Raw genomic sequence first — 16,919 nt, 5'->3', positions numbered from 1 at the left:
TTCTTTTCAAAGCTAGTATGATTAAGAGTATGAGTATCACTGGCCAGCTAGTTATATTTATAACTGTTTATAGTGTGGGTAGAAGAAAGGCAATACCACTGGATTCTTAAGCTTTGTTATCGTAGGTAAATGCTGTGAGAGGCACAAGGGACACACTTTTGTTTAATGGCAGCTTTACTTACGTACCCTACCAGTGAACTGGAATTACCTCAGAAGCCCTCAGCTGTTCTAGCTTGCTCAGGCACTTGATTTTTATTTTTGCCTACGTTCAGTAAAAGGATAAAGCACTTAAGCATTAGCCATAGTAACAGAAACTATATGGTCTTTAAAAAAGGAAAATAACAGGACTAAGTCAGCTCTGCAAGTAAGAACACAAAACCCTGTAAATCTGTGTAAGGCTATTTGAGTGGCATAAAGTACTTTACCTTTCAGTCCGCAGAAGCGAGATGTATGGCTAGGAATGGTGTGGCAGGGGAACAGCTGTTGTTTGACTCTTCTTAGATTAGAAGCAGCTCCCTGGTTTATCTGAAGTGAAATCACTGTAATTTATTTATATATTTTCCCCTTGCAGTTAGTTATTCCCCTTTATTTATTTTCCCCTTGTATCAAAGTACTTAATATCTTTAAAAAGTTAAGGGCTTGCTACATGTCTGAGCAGACTGCGCTGGGACCCCCTGCGCGTCTGTCTGTGCCCTGTGCAATGCGCAGGACTGGGACTTGAGCCCCAGTAAGCTGGGTAAGAACAGAATGTTTTTTCCTGCTGGTTTAGATTAAAGGCAATCAGCATATTGGCTATGATACCTTTCTGGTGGCTTACATATTGTCTAGTTTCTTTGAGGTTTTTATTTTTTTTTTGTATTCCAGTAAGAAAACATCCTGGGACTCCCTGCATTGCACCCTGATTATTCACTAGCTAAGTTCCAAACTATGTTATTGGTAAGAGTAGAATTTTTAAAATAATTAAACAAAAATATATTTTTCATTTTTATTAGGTGAAATTTAATAGTCTTCCCATGAATGCTTTAAAAGCTCTTATAAATTGGGTGCAGAAATACCATTCTTGTGTCATTCATAACAGTACTATTATATTCCAAGAAAATAAATTTGTATATATAAATTAAAAGAAACAATTTTAAAGGCTGCTTATATCATGTAGTTTGTGTTTTATAAACTCACCTCCCTTGTTTTGAATTAATGAGCTATAGACTGTAGCATGCTGGTTCTTTCTTTTTTTTTTTTTTTTGCAGTTGACTCTAGTACAAAGCAAAGAAAAACTTAAGAACCTTAGATTACAGAAGTTTAAATTTCTATCTTCACTAACATCTAGGGAAAATGAGGATAGCCTTGTCTCTAGGATAGCTATCTTGAGATGGGATACTGACAGACTTTCGTAAACCTTAAATAATTCACAGCCCCTAATTCAGTATTAATGATCCACTTTTCCTGGCACTGTTAATTAAATAAACCAATTATTTTTTATAGGCAAAACTTGAAGCATAAACATCCCAGAATCACAATGTTCCTAGTTTTGGGTCAGGTAAGATGCAAGAAGGAGGTGTACTCTGTCCCTCCAGAATGTTACCAGGCTCAATCTTTTCATAAAGTCTTCAGCTACGCTCAACCTACTACTTCAGTACTGTTAAGTACAACTTTGCGTACATGAACTTTAGTGCACTCCTTTCTCAACCAAGAACTAGTACATTTAAATTCCTCCTTAGTTGTTTCCTGTATATAAGTGTGAAAAATGAGATCTACATTGGCATCATTAAAATAAGAGTTACTGTGAGGTGCCAAAAGGGCTTGATGATTCAGACAAAAATGCTTGTTTAAACCCTTTAAGCAATTTGGAGATCTCCAAACTGTGCATTTTTCCTATGATGCTATTTATTGTATTGCTTATCTGCATTTAGGAAATTAATATTCACTATTTTACTATTTTTGCACCAAGTCAGTTGGTTTTGGAGTAACCTCCTTGCCATTAGCTTCTCTTGCTGCAGGGATGCTTTTGTCTGAACATCCCATAGAATTTTGTTAACTCCTATTTGTGGGTTTGTTCTCTTCAGAGATGTTATCACCAAATGACAATTATATAACATTATACCAAATAAGCTAAGGAATAGGATTTTTCTCATAGCTTCAGCTCTCATGCTTGAAGCTCTCAGTATCAGGAAATTAGTAATTTTTCCAAGTCTTTTTGCCAACAGTAGTAAAAAGCAGGAAACACCTCCAAAAAATATGGTTGCAGGATGTTAACTGCTGAAGTAATAGCTTTAATTGCATTCACATCTGCATTTAAACAAATCAACTAAAGTTGATAGTTATAATTGCTATATGGTTGCTCATTAATTGATCAGTATTAAAATTTGATGCAGAAATAATCTTAGGCTGTCTGCTTAAAGTTTACTATTCAAACGCTCAACTATGGGCTTAACTGAAAATCCTCCATCAAAAGCTGCATTAAGAACTTCGTCCAGACAGCTTGCCATAACAAAAGTCAGGTCTTGCCGCACGTTCACCGCAATTTCTTCAAGATCTTTTTCATTTCTTTGAGGAATAATAATTCTCTTCAGTCCAGCTCTGTGCGCAGCCAGGACTTTGTCTTTAATTCCCCCAACCTAATAAAGAGGAAAAAAACATTAAAATGAGACTAATCTAATAAAGAATTATTGTAGTAAATTCAGCAATCACACCAGGAGATAAATTTTAATAAAAAGCTTTTCCTCCTCCAATCATTTAGAAAAGTAATTAAAACTGTAGCAATAGTTCTAGCTCATAATATACTTAATAAGGGAAATAAGGTGGTAATGTACTACAGTATACTTTCAGTAACAGTTAAGGGGGGGAAGTTCTGGATTAAAAGAATAATCTATGAATGCAGATGCAAAGAGTATCAACAGTGGGAAACACATTACTTGCAGGAAAAGAACAAATTCTAAAGAAAAACTGCTTTAACGCTTAATTCTTTCACTACAGCATGCTGACATCCTGCAACTGCATTATAAGGCGCCTTCAAGATAAAGGCAGTGATAGGTGCTGCTGTCAGTCTTACCTGATAAATAACTTCAGCTGTACAAGGGAACACACACAGAAATACAAATGTGCACCCCACAACTGCCACAATGGCTCTGGTCTAGGAAAACAGGCTTCGCTTCAGGAAGGCACCTGTTTGAGTTTGTAGTGAGATACTGAGAGGATTTTAAATTTGTTTCTGTTCCAGTCACAGTTACAGCTTTTCCCTTCATCTTTTTTTCTAAACCTACCTCCAGACCAAGTTAGAGAAAAACTACCAATTTTAAAATGGTTTAGTCTCAGACCTATGTGTATATATATATATATAGCAAAAAAATGTAAGATTTACACTGTGAACATTGGGTTCACTTTAGCTTTTAACAGCAGGGAACCTTGCTGCACTAACTGCCACCCAACTCTTCCAGAGAGCCTCTGAGTCCATTACCATATGCAGTTTCTCTCGTTTACTTTCTACTGCGTTAAATAAAATGCTTTATAACCTCAGCGTTGGGTACAAGATAATTCCCACATCCACTTATAATCAGTAATGTCAAGCTCCATGTGCTGCTACTGTTTTTCAAACAGAGTGAGGGGTTTTTTTTTTTGTTTTTTTTTTTTGCCATTGTTGTATGAAAAAGCTTTATGGGAACTTCCATTGAGCTGAACCACATATATTGAACAGCATCTAGAAACCCATATATAGAAATGTCACACATGACTATTTCAGAGTAATTTATGTGAAATTACTGTAAGAGTTTTAAGAAAACTTTACAGTGAAACTAGAGATCCTCTTTTACTAATAGTTTGAGGAAATACATTTGAAGTTGCAATACAAATGTGGAACTGTTTTGAATATTCAGATCTCTAAGTCTGCTTTTCTCATCAGGCATTTTAATACACTTGCCAGGAAGGGAGCATGGCGAGCCCCTGGGCATGACCAGCAAGGCTCTGCTTTTGTAAGGAGGCGCGAACAGGTTTTAAGTCTAGAATTGAAGAATTACTACAACTTAGCTCGTTTCTCAAATGCTACTTACTGGAAGAACAAGGCCTCTTAGTGTAATTTCTCCTGTCATGGCTACATCTGAACACACCAGCCGCCCACTGAAGAGTGAAGCAAGGCAGGTTACTATGGTAACACCAGCAGATGGTCCATCTTTTGTGACAGCTCCAGCTGGGAAGTGCAGATGGATGTCAGTGTTGTCAAGGAGATCAAAACTTCCAGAAGCTTAAAGAAAAAAGAACGGTTTGAATGTGAAAAATTTGAACCTGTTTTGTTTTCTTGGCCTTTATTCTAAAAGGGCACCAGAGAACTACTACTCTTCGCGCTGTTTCTAATGGCACGCTGAAAAAGCATCATTGTATTCCAAAAAAGACAAAACCCCTCAAAACCAACAAACTTATTTAAATTCAGATTCCCATATAAAACCCTTACACATTAACCCATCTGCCACTGTTGGGAAATTCAATATAGAGATTAAATATATGAATTTCTTGATCTCTATATTTTTTTTCTGTTATGTTCTAAACATTAAATGTCAGCTTTCCTATGTCAACAGCAGGAAAGCAGTGCTCTATTTAAAAGTTAATATCTTCCTGTTTATGTTATCTATGTGACATTGCTATAAATAAATATACACACACACTTTCCTCTCTGGTTTAAAATATTGATGCTAGCAGTATTTCCTATGCATTCACTCAGTCCTTTTAGTTTACTAAACTATCTAAACCACTCTAAGGAATGATAAATACTCAACAATTACTGGGCTATTGGTTTGGCTGTTCACCAAATTACAAAGCATCCTCCAGGACTCTGGGGTGTACTTTAAGCAAGAAATCATTGATGACTTGAGAAGCCTTATTCTGTTAACACCCGTTTCTACAATGAACAAGAATAACTGCTAATGTCATTCTGCAATGCCACAATCTATGAGGCATTAGGTCTTTTTAACGCCAAGCAATATTAACGGCCTCCTTTCTGTGCATCTTCGCGCTGATGCAATGGGTGCACGGGAGCACTCAAAGGCTCCCATTCAGTGCCAGCAGCGCCCCTCATTGCCCCCGCACCGTTGGTCAGCTGGTATCTCTTTGCGTTGCTGCGCAGCCAGCTAATGGCCAGATGCGCCGACTCCTTCATGACATCTCCGAGCTGGCCCGTGAGCGTGAGCTGCCCCTCGCCATCCATGCGACTGGCTTCCACGAACATGATCTCGCCGCCCAGCGGGGTCCAGGCCAAGCCTATGGCCACCCCAGGCTGACTCAGCCGTTCTGACACCTGAAGGAAGAGAATGTAGGAAATGAGTTAGGCAACAATCTCAGCTTAAACCACTGCAAAAATACTTTTGATAGCTGCCTTTGAAACAATTGTATTCATTAAAAATCAAAAGATTAATACATTACTGTTGGGTTAAATGCAATCATATTTAATCCAAAAATCATTTTTCTCTGCTGTCTAATCTGTTTTCTCTGCTGCATCATGTTTGCTTTTTGGCCTCCAAATCCCATCAGAGTCCAATTCTTTCATCCAGGAGAGATGAATCTTCAAAGAAAATTCCTTAAAAGGTTTGAATTTCATCCTTTTAGTAGCTTTCCCTTCTGTTTTCTACACAAGTTTGTGGTTCAGTTATCTTTTTTTCCAGGACAAAGACAGCACAACCTGGTGTTCCAGCAGAGCTTTACAGGGTACACTGCTTTACAGATACACACTGCTTATACTCAAGTCAGTTCACTTGGACCTAAAGCAAAGCACCGAATAACTGGCATTGTCATTAAACGCAGCAAATGCAAAAGCAGGAAAGAAACTCAAGGTTCTGGAAATAAACCTACCAAGGAGCAGAGCTGCCTAATCATGAGACCTATTTTTAAGTTGCATTAATTTAAAGAAAGTTTGAGAAGTTTTAGTGTACAATGAAGTGGCTTTAATACCCCAAAATGCTGACTGGCTTTAGGGGATATGTGGGACAGTCCTTAACACAGCTACCTCCAAGGCAGGATTCCTGGGTTCCACTTGTGGCTTCTTTCCCAAGACCACAAACCATTCCCCAGACAAAAGCAAAATTGTTACAAACTGAAAGAACACCAACACATTCTTAAGCACTACTGCAGGCATCTTTGCTCACAGGAAGTCTGTCATGGCATTACTCATCCTCTAAAATAAGTAAGTAAACAAAAATTTCTTTAGGTGAAAAGATATCTACTGAAATATAAAGAATTTTTTACATTACATTTTTTTTAAAGGTAATATTGCACAAACTCAGTCAACAGCAGAACAACAGAGACTATTCAAAATAGAGCGACAGCAGTCAAACAGAAACAAATGAGGCTGTTACCTCCATTTCATACATAGGTGGCCCCAGGATATCTTTTAAAGCATGGAAATCAATTAAAATCGGCATTTCAGGTGGCAGAGCCAGGTCAGCTGTGTCACTGATGGAGTCTGTTTTTGCATCTTCTGTGATATGCTCTTTGCATTCTAAGAAAAGAAAAGATACATAGTCAAATTACAGATAATACGTCATCAAATTTCATTGAGACTAAAGACTAAACACGTTCTGAACTGTCCAGCAAAGACAATTTTAAATCAAGAGCACTGATGGAGAAGCAACTTGCTTCAAGTAGGTCATGTTGCAAAATACATGAAGTTCGTTTAGGATTTCGCTCTTTTCATTAGATATATATAAAAAACATTTGCAGATGATGATGTTTAATATAGTATAATATAAATAATGGAGCTGAATGTGACTATAATTAACTGCAGTCCTTTTTATGTACACTTACTGCTGTGCTGTGGTCTCCTGCAAGGGTTTCAATGCTTACTTCAACTTACTTCCGACATTTAGAAAGAATTGAGCTCTGTCGAATCCAGAAGTGCCACTTAGGCCACATTTACCCAAGTTGTTTTGCCACAGCACTGCGGTTATTAACTCTACTCCGCACCTCATTCAGTAATATCTCCTTTCCAAAACAAGCAGCCTTTTAGGTAACTTGGCCTTTTTGGAAATACCCACTGACACAATGCACCCTTCCAAAAGGGCTATAAACCCCAAAAACCTAATGCTTTCAGACATAAAATACTCAAATCATGAGGAAGGAAAGGCTCACACAAAGCTCTAGTTATGGATTCAGAAGCATGTTCCTTTCTTACTCCATTTTAAGTACCACTGTATTTCTGAGCAGTACAGCTGTTTCCTTAGTGATAACGTTTTAGTTTTCTACACAAATGTTAAAATGAATAATGTTAATGGAGACCCTGTAAATACAAAAGCCTGAAAACTATTTTAACCTCAGTGTGTAGCTGGTTGGTTGCACAAAGAAGCTGGAGAATTAAATATGACTTGTAGCAGCCCTATATTGTGGATGTGCCCAAGAGCCTCGATACCGACAGGAGAACCGGTGCTCACTTGCCCGCTGCATTTGATCCAGGTGCTAAAAGCTCATTTACTGTTTTCTTGAAAGTATAAAGCAGTACTTCAGTGAAACATTTATCAGAAAAATGAAAAATAGTTGAAATATTCCAATATTTCTAAGACTCTGGCAGTCTTACAGCAGTGCCTCCCTGCCCTGAGGCTACCATTAAGAAAAACACAGTGCGCACACACACACACACACACACACACACACACACTCAGAGCAAAGATGCTTCATTCCACCTCAATAATACCCATCTCAAAATCCATTTAAGGCAGGAGCCTGCAAGGCAGGGCCGTGTGCTGAGCCTCAGACCTCCAACACCAACATTGCAGAAATTGTCTATGTTGTCCGAAGCGAATGCCAAGAATGGCTTCCTCTGCATCCTGATATAGGCACAACAACTGAAGATTAGGAAATTTAAACATTACGGAAAGACACAAATCACCGATCTAATCTATTTAATGTAATACTGAAAGTGGGTGTACAGTGGTGCAAAAGTAATTTTCAGAATGGAATGGATGAAGCAGGAATGACTCATTGCACACGATACAAACGACCCTTTTATTAATCCTGATGTATAAAGGTCTTTTTACAGTTAATATTGTTACAATACAATTCTCACTAATGCTTTCATACAGAACCACGAAAAAATGCTCGACATCGCTATTATAATAATAGCATCAATTCCACTTTCATGCAGCACTCAAATCAGGTCGTTATTATCCAACGGCCACTAATCTTTCCATTCTACAACAACTCATTGCTCTACACGCAAACCAATTCCTTTCCTGGGAACACAGCTTTTGTCGGACAGCCCTCCTCTTGTTTCAGCCCATCTCCATATTTTTCTGGAACTACCATTTCTTGTACATTATACATTCAAATACACTAAAAACAGCAAGTATAGGAAACAGGTAACTCTTTGTGCTATACCTGCAAATCAGGTTGTAATTCTGACAGTATTCACCTTAAAAAGCTGAGTAATCTCATATGATAATTCTTATTTTAAAACAAAACTGAGTGTAACTTGTATCTTGTGTGATACTAAAGTACTTCACCTGCTCATGCACACAATGATTTACCATTTCTGCTTGTTTTTATTTCACTCAATTCTCTGTCAACAGCTGAAGCGACAGAGGCTTCTCATAAACAACTGAGTATTTAAGCTTTGAGACCACCTGCCCTGTGAAAAGAATAAGAAACCCTTTGTGCATATATAATCGAATTACTAGACCCTATTTTATAATCTTTAGCAATAACAAACTCCAGACTCCCCTGTTTTCAAAAATGTTAACCTAAACTCTGAGCTTTCCTAAGCTGTTATTAGATCATGCAGCCAGGTTCCCAAAGGTAATTACAAACACTAACTTTGAGAGAAAAAGTCTTATTTGATCACCTTATTAGATGTGCTGACTATAAGGAATTTATTCATTTTTCCATTAATGTCTTATACTTGTTCCCCTCCATCCTAGAAGAATAGCCATAAATTATTTTTAAAAAATAAAATTAAAAACCACCTGAAATGACACTTCTACCTATAAAGACAGGCACATTCAAATTTCCAGAAAGAGGAAATTTGGATTTATTCCAAAAAGGAATTTCATGGCACAAAGATAAACACCAAGAATTTAAGATTCCCACTTTCTTCCAGAGATTCAGTGTAAATGGAAGAGCTGAATTTTTTTTTTTTTTTTTTTTAATCAGGTAGCAATTTCTTATTTCCTCATAAAACATATTTAAAATTAAGCATTAGTAATACAATGCTTTTAAAAACAAAGATGTCTTGCTATAACACAGAAGAATAAAATGGAAACTTGAAAATATTAAATAGCTTTCAAATTGAACCTATCATGCAAAAATACTTAATATATGTTAAAAATAGCCTGCATAGAGAACCTACTTTTGATATAATTTCTGCTTATGGCCTAAACAGAAAAATAACTCCAAGCAATTTGGAGAAAGAACCATGAATTACACTTCTGTAGACCTGCTAAGTATATTTAAGTAATATTAAATTTATTTACTGTTGTTAAGTAGTAATTGTGCTAATGTCAGCACAGTTAAACTTGAACTTGAGCGCCTAAAGAGGCACTACCCTGGGATTCACACCACTCAGTTTTTGCAAAACAATTCCCCAGAGCTAAGGAAGACCCTGTGCTCTTGCCAAGTGCCAGATTTTGGATAGATTACAGAAAGTGTCACTTTCTGGAAGAGTAGCAATGCTACACCTGGCATACTAATACCAAAAAGAAAAGAAATTCATAACCCTATACTTTGCAAGTAAAATGTGTTATATCCAAGTTGGGATAGGGGGAATAAAGCCTGCACATTTTTGATAAAGTTGAGCACTTTAACTTTAAAATCAAAAAAAGTGCAGATTCATTCCCAAACATTAGGACAAACTGTATTACTGGGTTACAGAAAATCTTAAATATTTCTGAAGCCTTGGTTTCAATGTAGGTAGGATTAGTTTACTCAGTTTTAGTAGCTAAATATTACTTTTCCTAAACTTCCTTTCATGTCTGAATCCCATAAATCACTTCTTGCTTCTGGCTTCCAACTGTTGTATCATGTTATGCTGCCTGGGTACACAGCTGCTGCACCGCACACTTGAGGCAGATGCACTAAAATAGGTAGGAGAGACACATATTTTTGTAACTACTAGAATTTCCTCCAGTGTCAAAGACTAGATGAACGTCTCATAAATCTCAGATAGTGTTTCAGTAAAATATCAGATAGTGTTACTGTACACAAGAATGACTCCCTGGAGATGTGTGAAAAATGACTCCATTTGCTTTTGCTGAAGTTCACTGTATAAACTCAATGACTGATGCAAACTAACACTCCTCCACTTGTCATCTTTGTCATAAAGCTCGGGAGCTAGAAGAGGGAGGAAGGCAATACAAAGCTGCCCATTTATTCCAGCTATACATTTTTGGAAACCAGTCTGACAGCATATGCCCTCCATGAATTCTGCTATGGCAGGTGTCCTCCATCCTCATATGAAAGAGCAGCAAAAGCTTCATGTTTACAAAAAATAAACCTCCAAAAAACATTGCTCAGTTTGAGTTATTAATCTGATTCATCAATAATGGGATAGAAACTTAGTGGTTTAGCACCTCATTTCCTTCAATTTTTATTATAAAAGCTTAGGTGAGAGGGCACTCAAGCTCAACACATACAAGAGGCACTGTGCCACTCTTCTGATATGCCAAGAAATATGTGCAAGAAGCCTGCACTTGCCTTCTCATATTCAGAACTCCTGATAATGGAAAGCGCTAACGATGACTCTAGAGCCCACAGGTATCTGACAAGTATATACAGCAAAAATGAATTACAGGTCTTCAAAAACAGACAGAGAAAGAAAAAAGACTTAAAGACATAATACTTTAAAATTAACCTATTAAGAAGTGACTTGACTACCTATTCTTCAAGAGCCATTAATAATACAGAATGAAAAATATCAACACTATGCATAACAGCATGCACACTCATACACTGAGAAGATTAAAAAAACCTACTACAGTCAATTAAGTAATTTAGGCTATAAAGCACATTATGTCCATCAATTTGTAAATTTGGGGATATATATGTTTGGATTTTGTTTTAAATATTTGGTGCTTCCAGATTGAATGAAAGCTAAATGAAACCTAAAATAAACAAAAGCAACTGAAAATCCCACTTCCAACAAATGACATATTCTGCTAAAAATGCAGCTATGTACAAACACATTATTAAGACAAACCACCTCTTTTGCAAACTGCACAGTTTTGTACATATCTTGGTAATACCAAAGATTAACCAGAGACCCACGTGTCCCCTGGAATCCCTTGTGTTAATACAGTGCTTACCTAGTGACAGTTTCAAGGCCAGAGGCACAAAGATAACTGTTTCCAGCTCAGTGCTTTTGGGCCTGCTCCAGTTTGCCAACCAAAAATGCCAAAATGCCTTACATTTTGCCCTCTTTTGAAAAGCTTTGCTTGCAATTACTGTTTTTGCAAGATAAGTTGCAAGCCCAATGCTAATTTTAACATTGTTAAAACCACTCTCATTGGACTGAGTTGTATCTGCTTTAAAAGTAAAAAGATTCTTTCCATTGTACAAAGGGTTGTTCTTTCAAATTCTTCTTGTACTGTTTTATCAAAAGTCTTGAAGAGGAGAGAATGACACTGTTCTTAATTGATTAATCATATTAGATCTTTAAACACATTTTTGGTATGTCTATGCTTTCAGAAGAAAGTTATACTTTAAGTATGAGTTATGTCAAGATTACCAGCACAAAAAAGACAGAAACACAAGGTAAAGACACCTGACCTTCCCTGACTGTACCTCAGAACACACAGCCTGTGTTCTGCTTCAAAAGCCAGTGCAGGGGTATTTCAGAAAAATCCAGCACTAAGCAGCACAGGCGTACAAAATGCAGCATGCAGCATAAATAGAAAGCATTAATAAAGACATCTTAAAATGCTCTTCCTTCCAATGTATGTGGATAATTAAAATTTCAGAGTCTATTTTCCACATAAAGTCACAACTACTGAGAGAGTTCATTCTGCCAAGCTGTCAATGCATGGATTTCTAGAGACAAGCTGGAAAATCTTTTACTGTGGGTAGGAAACCTTTTAGTATATTTTTCTATTTAATAGCCCTGTATTTCTACAAACAACATTTTCCCACTCCCAGATTTTATTCTCTGAAATGAGAGATAGTCACTACTCAGACTTACAAGCTGGTTTGATTTAAAGAAGTGGATAAAGAGTCTTTTTATTTGTCCTCCTGTAAATTGGTCAGGATTCTGAGGTGACTGCATTATGCTCCAAAAAAAACCAAACTGCATACTGCAATCAAAACTGTGAACTGAGAAGGCAATACCTACCTTTCTATATGGGTAAGGCACTTACCTTTCTATGTAATGTCCTACTAAAATCCTACTAAAAGAGGTGCTCATGGAAAGTTACTCATAGAATAAAAAGTCCATGAATAATTTTTCACAAAACTGTAATACTGCAGCTCATGAAAGGCTTATAGATGTCTGGATCACTGGGAATGCTAAATACTTATCTTCTATAAACATGGGAGAGAAGAACAGACTTACTAAAGATGATGAAAGCTACCAGAGCTCCAAGGGACTTAGAACAAGTGCTACTTCATGCCAGGATCAAAATAAACTGTGATACTTGTAAAGTGCAAAACAATCAGATTTTTATCCTGCAGACTCCAGAGAAAAGCCTAAGCTTTCCTTTCTACCCAAGCAGTTAATAAAGTAAAAGACTATCACTAAAGACCACTGAAGCATCACTTCTTAGGTTACTATGTGAGCTAATGAGTTTCATGAATGGCCATAAATCCTTAAGTGACATATGCTGCCTTCTTAAAAGGCCATGAAGAGAGCCCCCAAACGTTCCCAATTACATTAGGAGCTTCCTTTTTAATAATGCATGCAAAAGATACAAACCTTCTCCTTCAGTCACTTCAGCACGATCTGGCTTTGTTTCTTTGTGCTGTCCTTCTGCCACTTTCACTGCCACCGCTCTGCAAATTGCTCCCAGTTTCCGATCCAGAGAGCGGACTCCTGCCTCCCTAGTGTACCTAGCACAAACGCAATCATTTTACAGGGAGACAAAGAGCAGTGTTCTTTTTAATAACAGAGATGTCTTTTGAATCTAATACTTTCTTTGAAAAATATGCATACAAATAAAATGAAATGTCAAAAGCTGTAAGGCCTTGGATTGCTCTGTTAAATGGGAAAAAAAATCATGTGCTAATATCAAACTAACTGTTATTTGTTGATTAAACTGTGAAGAAAAATCGAACTACTGACTCAGGAGATGACACTACTGACATCTGGAGACAAAACTTAGGGAAAAACTAAATAATGCTCTGAATACACTGAACTCCTCTCATGTGAATTAAAAAAATCATATTAGGAAGGGTTTTTTTTTTAATTCAAAATTTAATTCATTGAAAGCAGAGAAACTGACTGGAAAAATATATTTCCCTTCAATCTATGAGTTAAAAAGAAATACTAGACAATAATACTTCAAAAATGTTTTCAAAAATACTCCAATACATTGAATGCTGATGTATTTCCTTGTTTGTAAATGAATTAGTTTCAAGCCTAAAAGGGTTCTGATATCTTTTACGTCCAATTAAAAACAAAGTAGTTCCAATTAATAAAGTCCATTTTAAAACACTTCATTTTTTAATTTAATTTCAATTTTTAGACTAGTGTGGCCCACCAAGTACAAATATACAAAACTACATTCTCCATTTTTTTCTAAAATAACATACTTAAAGCTTGATTAAAATCAAGATTGTGTTATGCCAAAACCATGGATTCACACCAAATTCACTGAAGGCACTAAAGAAATTTTAGCTTGAAATGTTTCTGCCTGTTCATATTGCTTTGTCAACTGGGCCAACACAATCATCTAAGACCCACTCTTAAAATTAGATCAAGGAAACCTCAAGATAAGGAAGAATGTTTCTGTTTAGTGTAGAGAAAAGAGCTAAGAACAATGTGGAAAGACCATTCCATAAATTAAAAGCTGCTGAATTTTTGAATATATAAAGACTAAATCTGAATTTAAAGAAATGTTTCAGATTAAAAATAATTTAAGTACCAGCAAAAAGGTCATTTAAAAGCAATGAACAACTGATTTACCTGGTAATTATGTCTAAAGTGGTTACTTGTGGAATCTGAATCTGCTGTGGAGTCAGGCCATGCAGTTCAAGTTGTTTAGGAATCAAGTGTCTATGTGCAATTTCAATTTTTTCTTCCTGTGTATATCCTTCAAAAGAAAGAATGTATGTTTACTAATGATTCGGCCCATGCACTACTATATTAAATTCATAATCCACTCATAATTGTACCCAACTGAATTTAATAATCCTCCCCCTACTAAGATATCTCTAGATGCACAAAAATGACATGGACACCTAAAGTAGGATTTTAGAAGAATCTAACTAATTCCTAGATATTAACATTTACAGCAGCAACATTCTAGGTACTCAACATATTTAGCTTAGTGTCAAACCAGGTTAAAGAGTTAAGAAAGTCTGTAATTAGGATTGTATGATCAACCTCTATGTTCATTCTCTCTCTAAAGGGGACCTTAATGTGGTACCAAGAGGATTAGGCATATTCTCAATAGTTTAGAAAACTGGGTTTCACACATGCACAAAATAATAATAGAACAGAACTTTTTTTCTTTCATTCATGATGAAAGATGGATAGTTTTTATGCCTTCTAAAGTACCACCCTCCCTGGAAAGTTTTCTTAACAGTTAGGGCGCTCATTGTAAAGGAAAGAGATTTTACAGTACATTACCAAATTACTATTTAATATCAAATATGTACAAATAATCTTCGGTGCAAACCTGCTTTTCCTGCAGCCTGCTTAGTGCAACACTCACAAGACTTGCTTCTATACACGGAACTCAGCTTGGGAAACAGCTTGGGAAACTATAGTCTGAAGGAAACACTTAAAGGTACAAGCATGCCCTGCCTTTACCTCTCCACAGGTATAGTCCTGGTGGTTATTCAGAACATTGTACGAACAGCAAGAGAAGCCTTAGTCTTTGAAAACAGTCTTTCAAAAGTTTCTTCACTTAGATCTTAATAGATCTGTTAGCCACTAGCAGGTTGAAATACAAGCATATCAATTAGTGAAAAATATTACTACAGAATATATGTTATCTCCAAACATTTAGAACTGCATTTTCATAAACACAATGCTAAAAAATCTAGTAAGAGAGGATATAATGTTGGCAACCAAATAGGTGTCTTTTGAAAAGTCTGGTCATTCAGTCTAACTTTCTGTCATGTTTATCTTACAGAACTGCTTTTTACTTAACAAAAAACATCCCAACATTAAAGACGTGCAAGAGGCATTTTAATGAAGACACTTTAGTGTTACCTGGAACTTGAATGACTTCCATTCTGTCCAAAAGAGCAGGTGGGATAGTAGCTGTAGTGTTGGCTGTAGCTATAAAAAGGACTTGGGACAGATCAAAGGCTACATTTAAATAGTGATCGGTGAAACTGTGATTTTGTTCTGGATCCAAGACCTTAAAACAAGAATGAACGTGAATTGACATCCACATTTTATATATATTTTTATATATATGAATTATACATAAATCTGTCAAAACAGACTAACTGCTCTAATTTTCTCCTAAGCTACTATTAATTTTGAAATTAATATTCCATGCTATAGTCAATGTTTTGGTACAGTACTTAAAAGCACAGAGTTAATGATGCACAAGTGGGAGTCCAGAAGCTTTCAGCCACACACTGTCCAGACTGTGCTGGTCTCCAGAAAACCGGGGGCCTCCAGTTCTGCATCAAAAAGTCTTTATATCTTGAAGCTCAAACCACCTAGGGTTTTTTCAGAAGTTATTAGTAGGGTTTAATGAATTTTCTAACCAGCTTTCCTTGTGAACAGTAGCAGTATGTACCTTGCTAGAACCTCAGCACCTAATAACTGAAATAAGCTTGCAGTGCATTCATCTAAGCAACATGCAGATGCTTGATGACATGTAGCTCTATAATAGAGGGTCTATTTTCTCTTTCCATGCATTTTGCCTACTATCACAGAATTAAAAAAAAGTCCCACATTTCCTTTGCTTGGCCTTTTACTAGCAATACAGCCATAAAAGCTCTTCTCATTGTCGTTGATGTCTCTCCCTGAAGTGTCAACTCTGAGTGAGCTTTGGCTTTCCCAAAACCCTCTTTGCACCATTCCTTTTTCTCCCAAGATTTGTGATTTAAAAAACAAACACACAAACGAAATCTAATTATAAACACTGAAGAATATCAACACATACTCTGACAAATCTCAATAATTTACTACTACTGCAGGAAAAGTAAATCCATGTCTTAAAAACAGTATTGTCTTTCTATTGCTGTTATTACTATTTATAACTACTTGCATATATTTGAGCTGTTTCTCTGAAGGAGCTGTTTTTCACTATCAGTATTTACAAGAATCATGACTGCATTAAGTTGCCTCCCCCTAGTTTTGAAATAGAGCCAAAAAATGGAGGTTCATTGTATACTGTATTCTACACTTGGCCTCTATACCAGCACCTGTGTACCCACCTTAATTCTATCTCTTCCCTTAAATTACTGTCATGCTTTTCTTCCCACATGATGAATTATCTATGATATGCTGACATGAATAATTCTCATGTTACAAATAATGGGACCTAAGCATCTCCTGAGAAACAGCACACTGCTGTCAAAATAATTTATATGCTTATATCCCATGAATATACCCCTTGTCCTAGCAGCTTGAATCATAGCCAAGAACAGTGTTGATAATTCTAAAAAACTTTGAATCCAAACAGTTGTTAGCTGACTAGAAAAGAAAAAAAAAAGATTTAATTACTCTAAATCCTACCCAATCTTTGAAAAGTTAAAAAACTTTAGAATAGAAAAGCTTAAATCAACACACAAATCTATTAAAATACTTTTTAATTGCACAGAAGAAACACAGTGGATTT

At 36.3% G+C, this 16,919-nt stretch overlaps 1 protein-coding gene across 1 annotated transcript in view; it reads right to left on the bottom strand.

The window, feature by feature from the left end:
- Positions 1-1,268: 1,268 nt before the first annotated feature.
- Positions 1,269-16,919, bottom strand: part of LONP2 (lon peptidase 2, peroxisomal) — a 32,041-nt gene continuing 16,390 nt past the window's right edge. The window contains exons 9-15 of the mRNA XM_026036529.1: positions 15,332-15,482; positions 14,078-14,204; positions 12,869-13,002; positions 6,336-6,478; positions 5,074-5,281; positions 4,044-4,234; positions 1,269-2,615 (exon numbers count right to left, since the gene is read on the bottom strand). Coding sequence (XP_025892314.1) covers positions 2,394-2,615; positions 4,044-4,234; positions 5,074-5,281; positions 6,336-6,478; positions 12,869-13,002; positions 14,078-14,204; positions 15,332-15,482 — 1,176 coding nt within the window. The 3' untranslated portion in view covers positions 1,269-2,393. The remainder of the gene's footprint in view (positions 2,616-4,043; positions 4,235-5,073; positions 5,282-6,335; positions 6,479-12,868; positions 13,003-14,077; positions 14,205-15,331; positions 15,483-16,919) is intronic.

Source organism: Nothoprocta perdicaria, unplaced genomic scaffold (genome assembly GCF_003342845.1).
Source record: "Nothoprocta perdicaria isolate Ctin4 unplaced genomic scaffold, notPer1 scaffold_18, whole genome shotgun sequence".
Taxonomy (NCBI): domain Eukaryota; kingdom Metazoa; phylum Chordata; class Aves; order Tinamiformes; family Tinamidae; genus Nothoprocta; species Nothoprocta perdicaria.
Note: the sequence above shows the minus strand (reverse complement) of the source record. Positions and strands in the feature narration are given on the sequence as shown.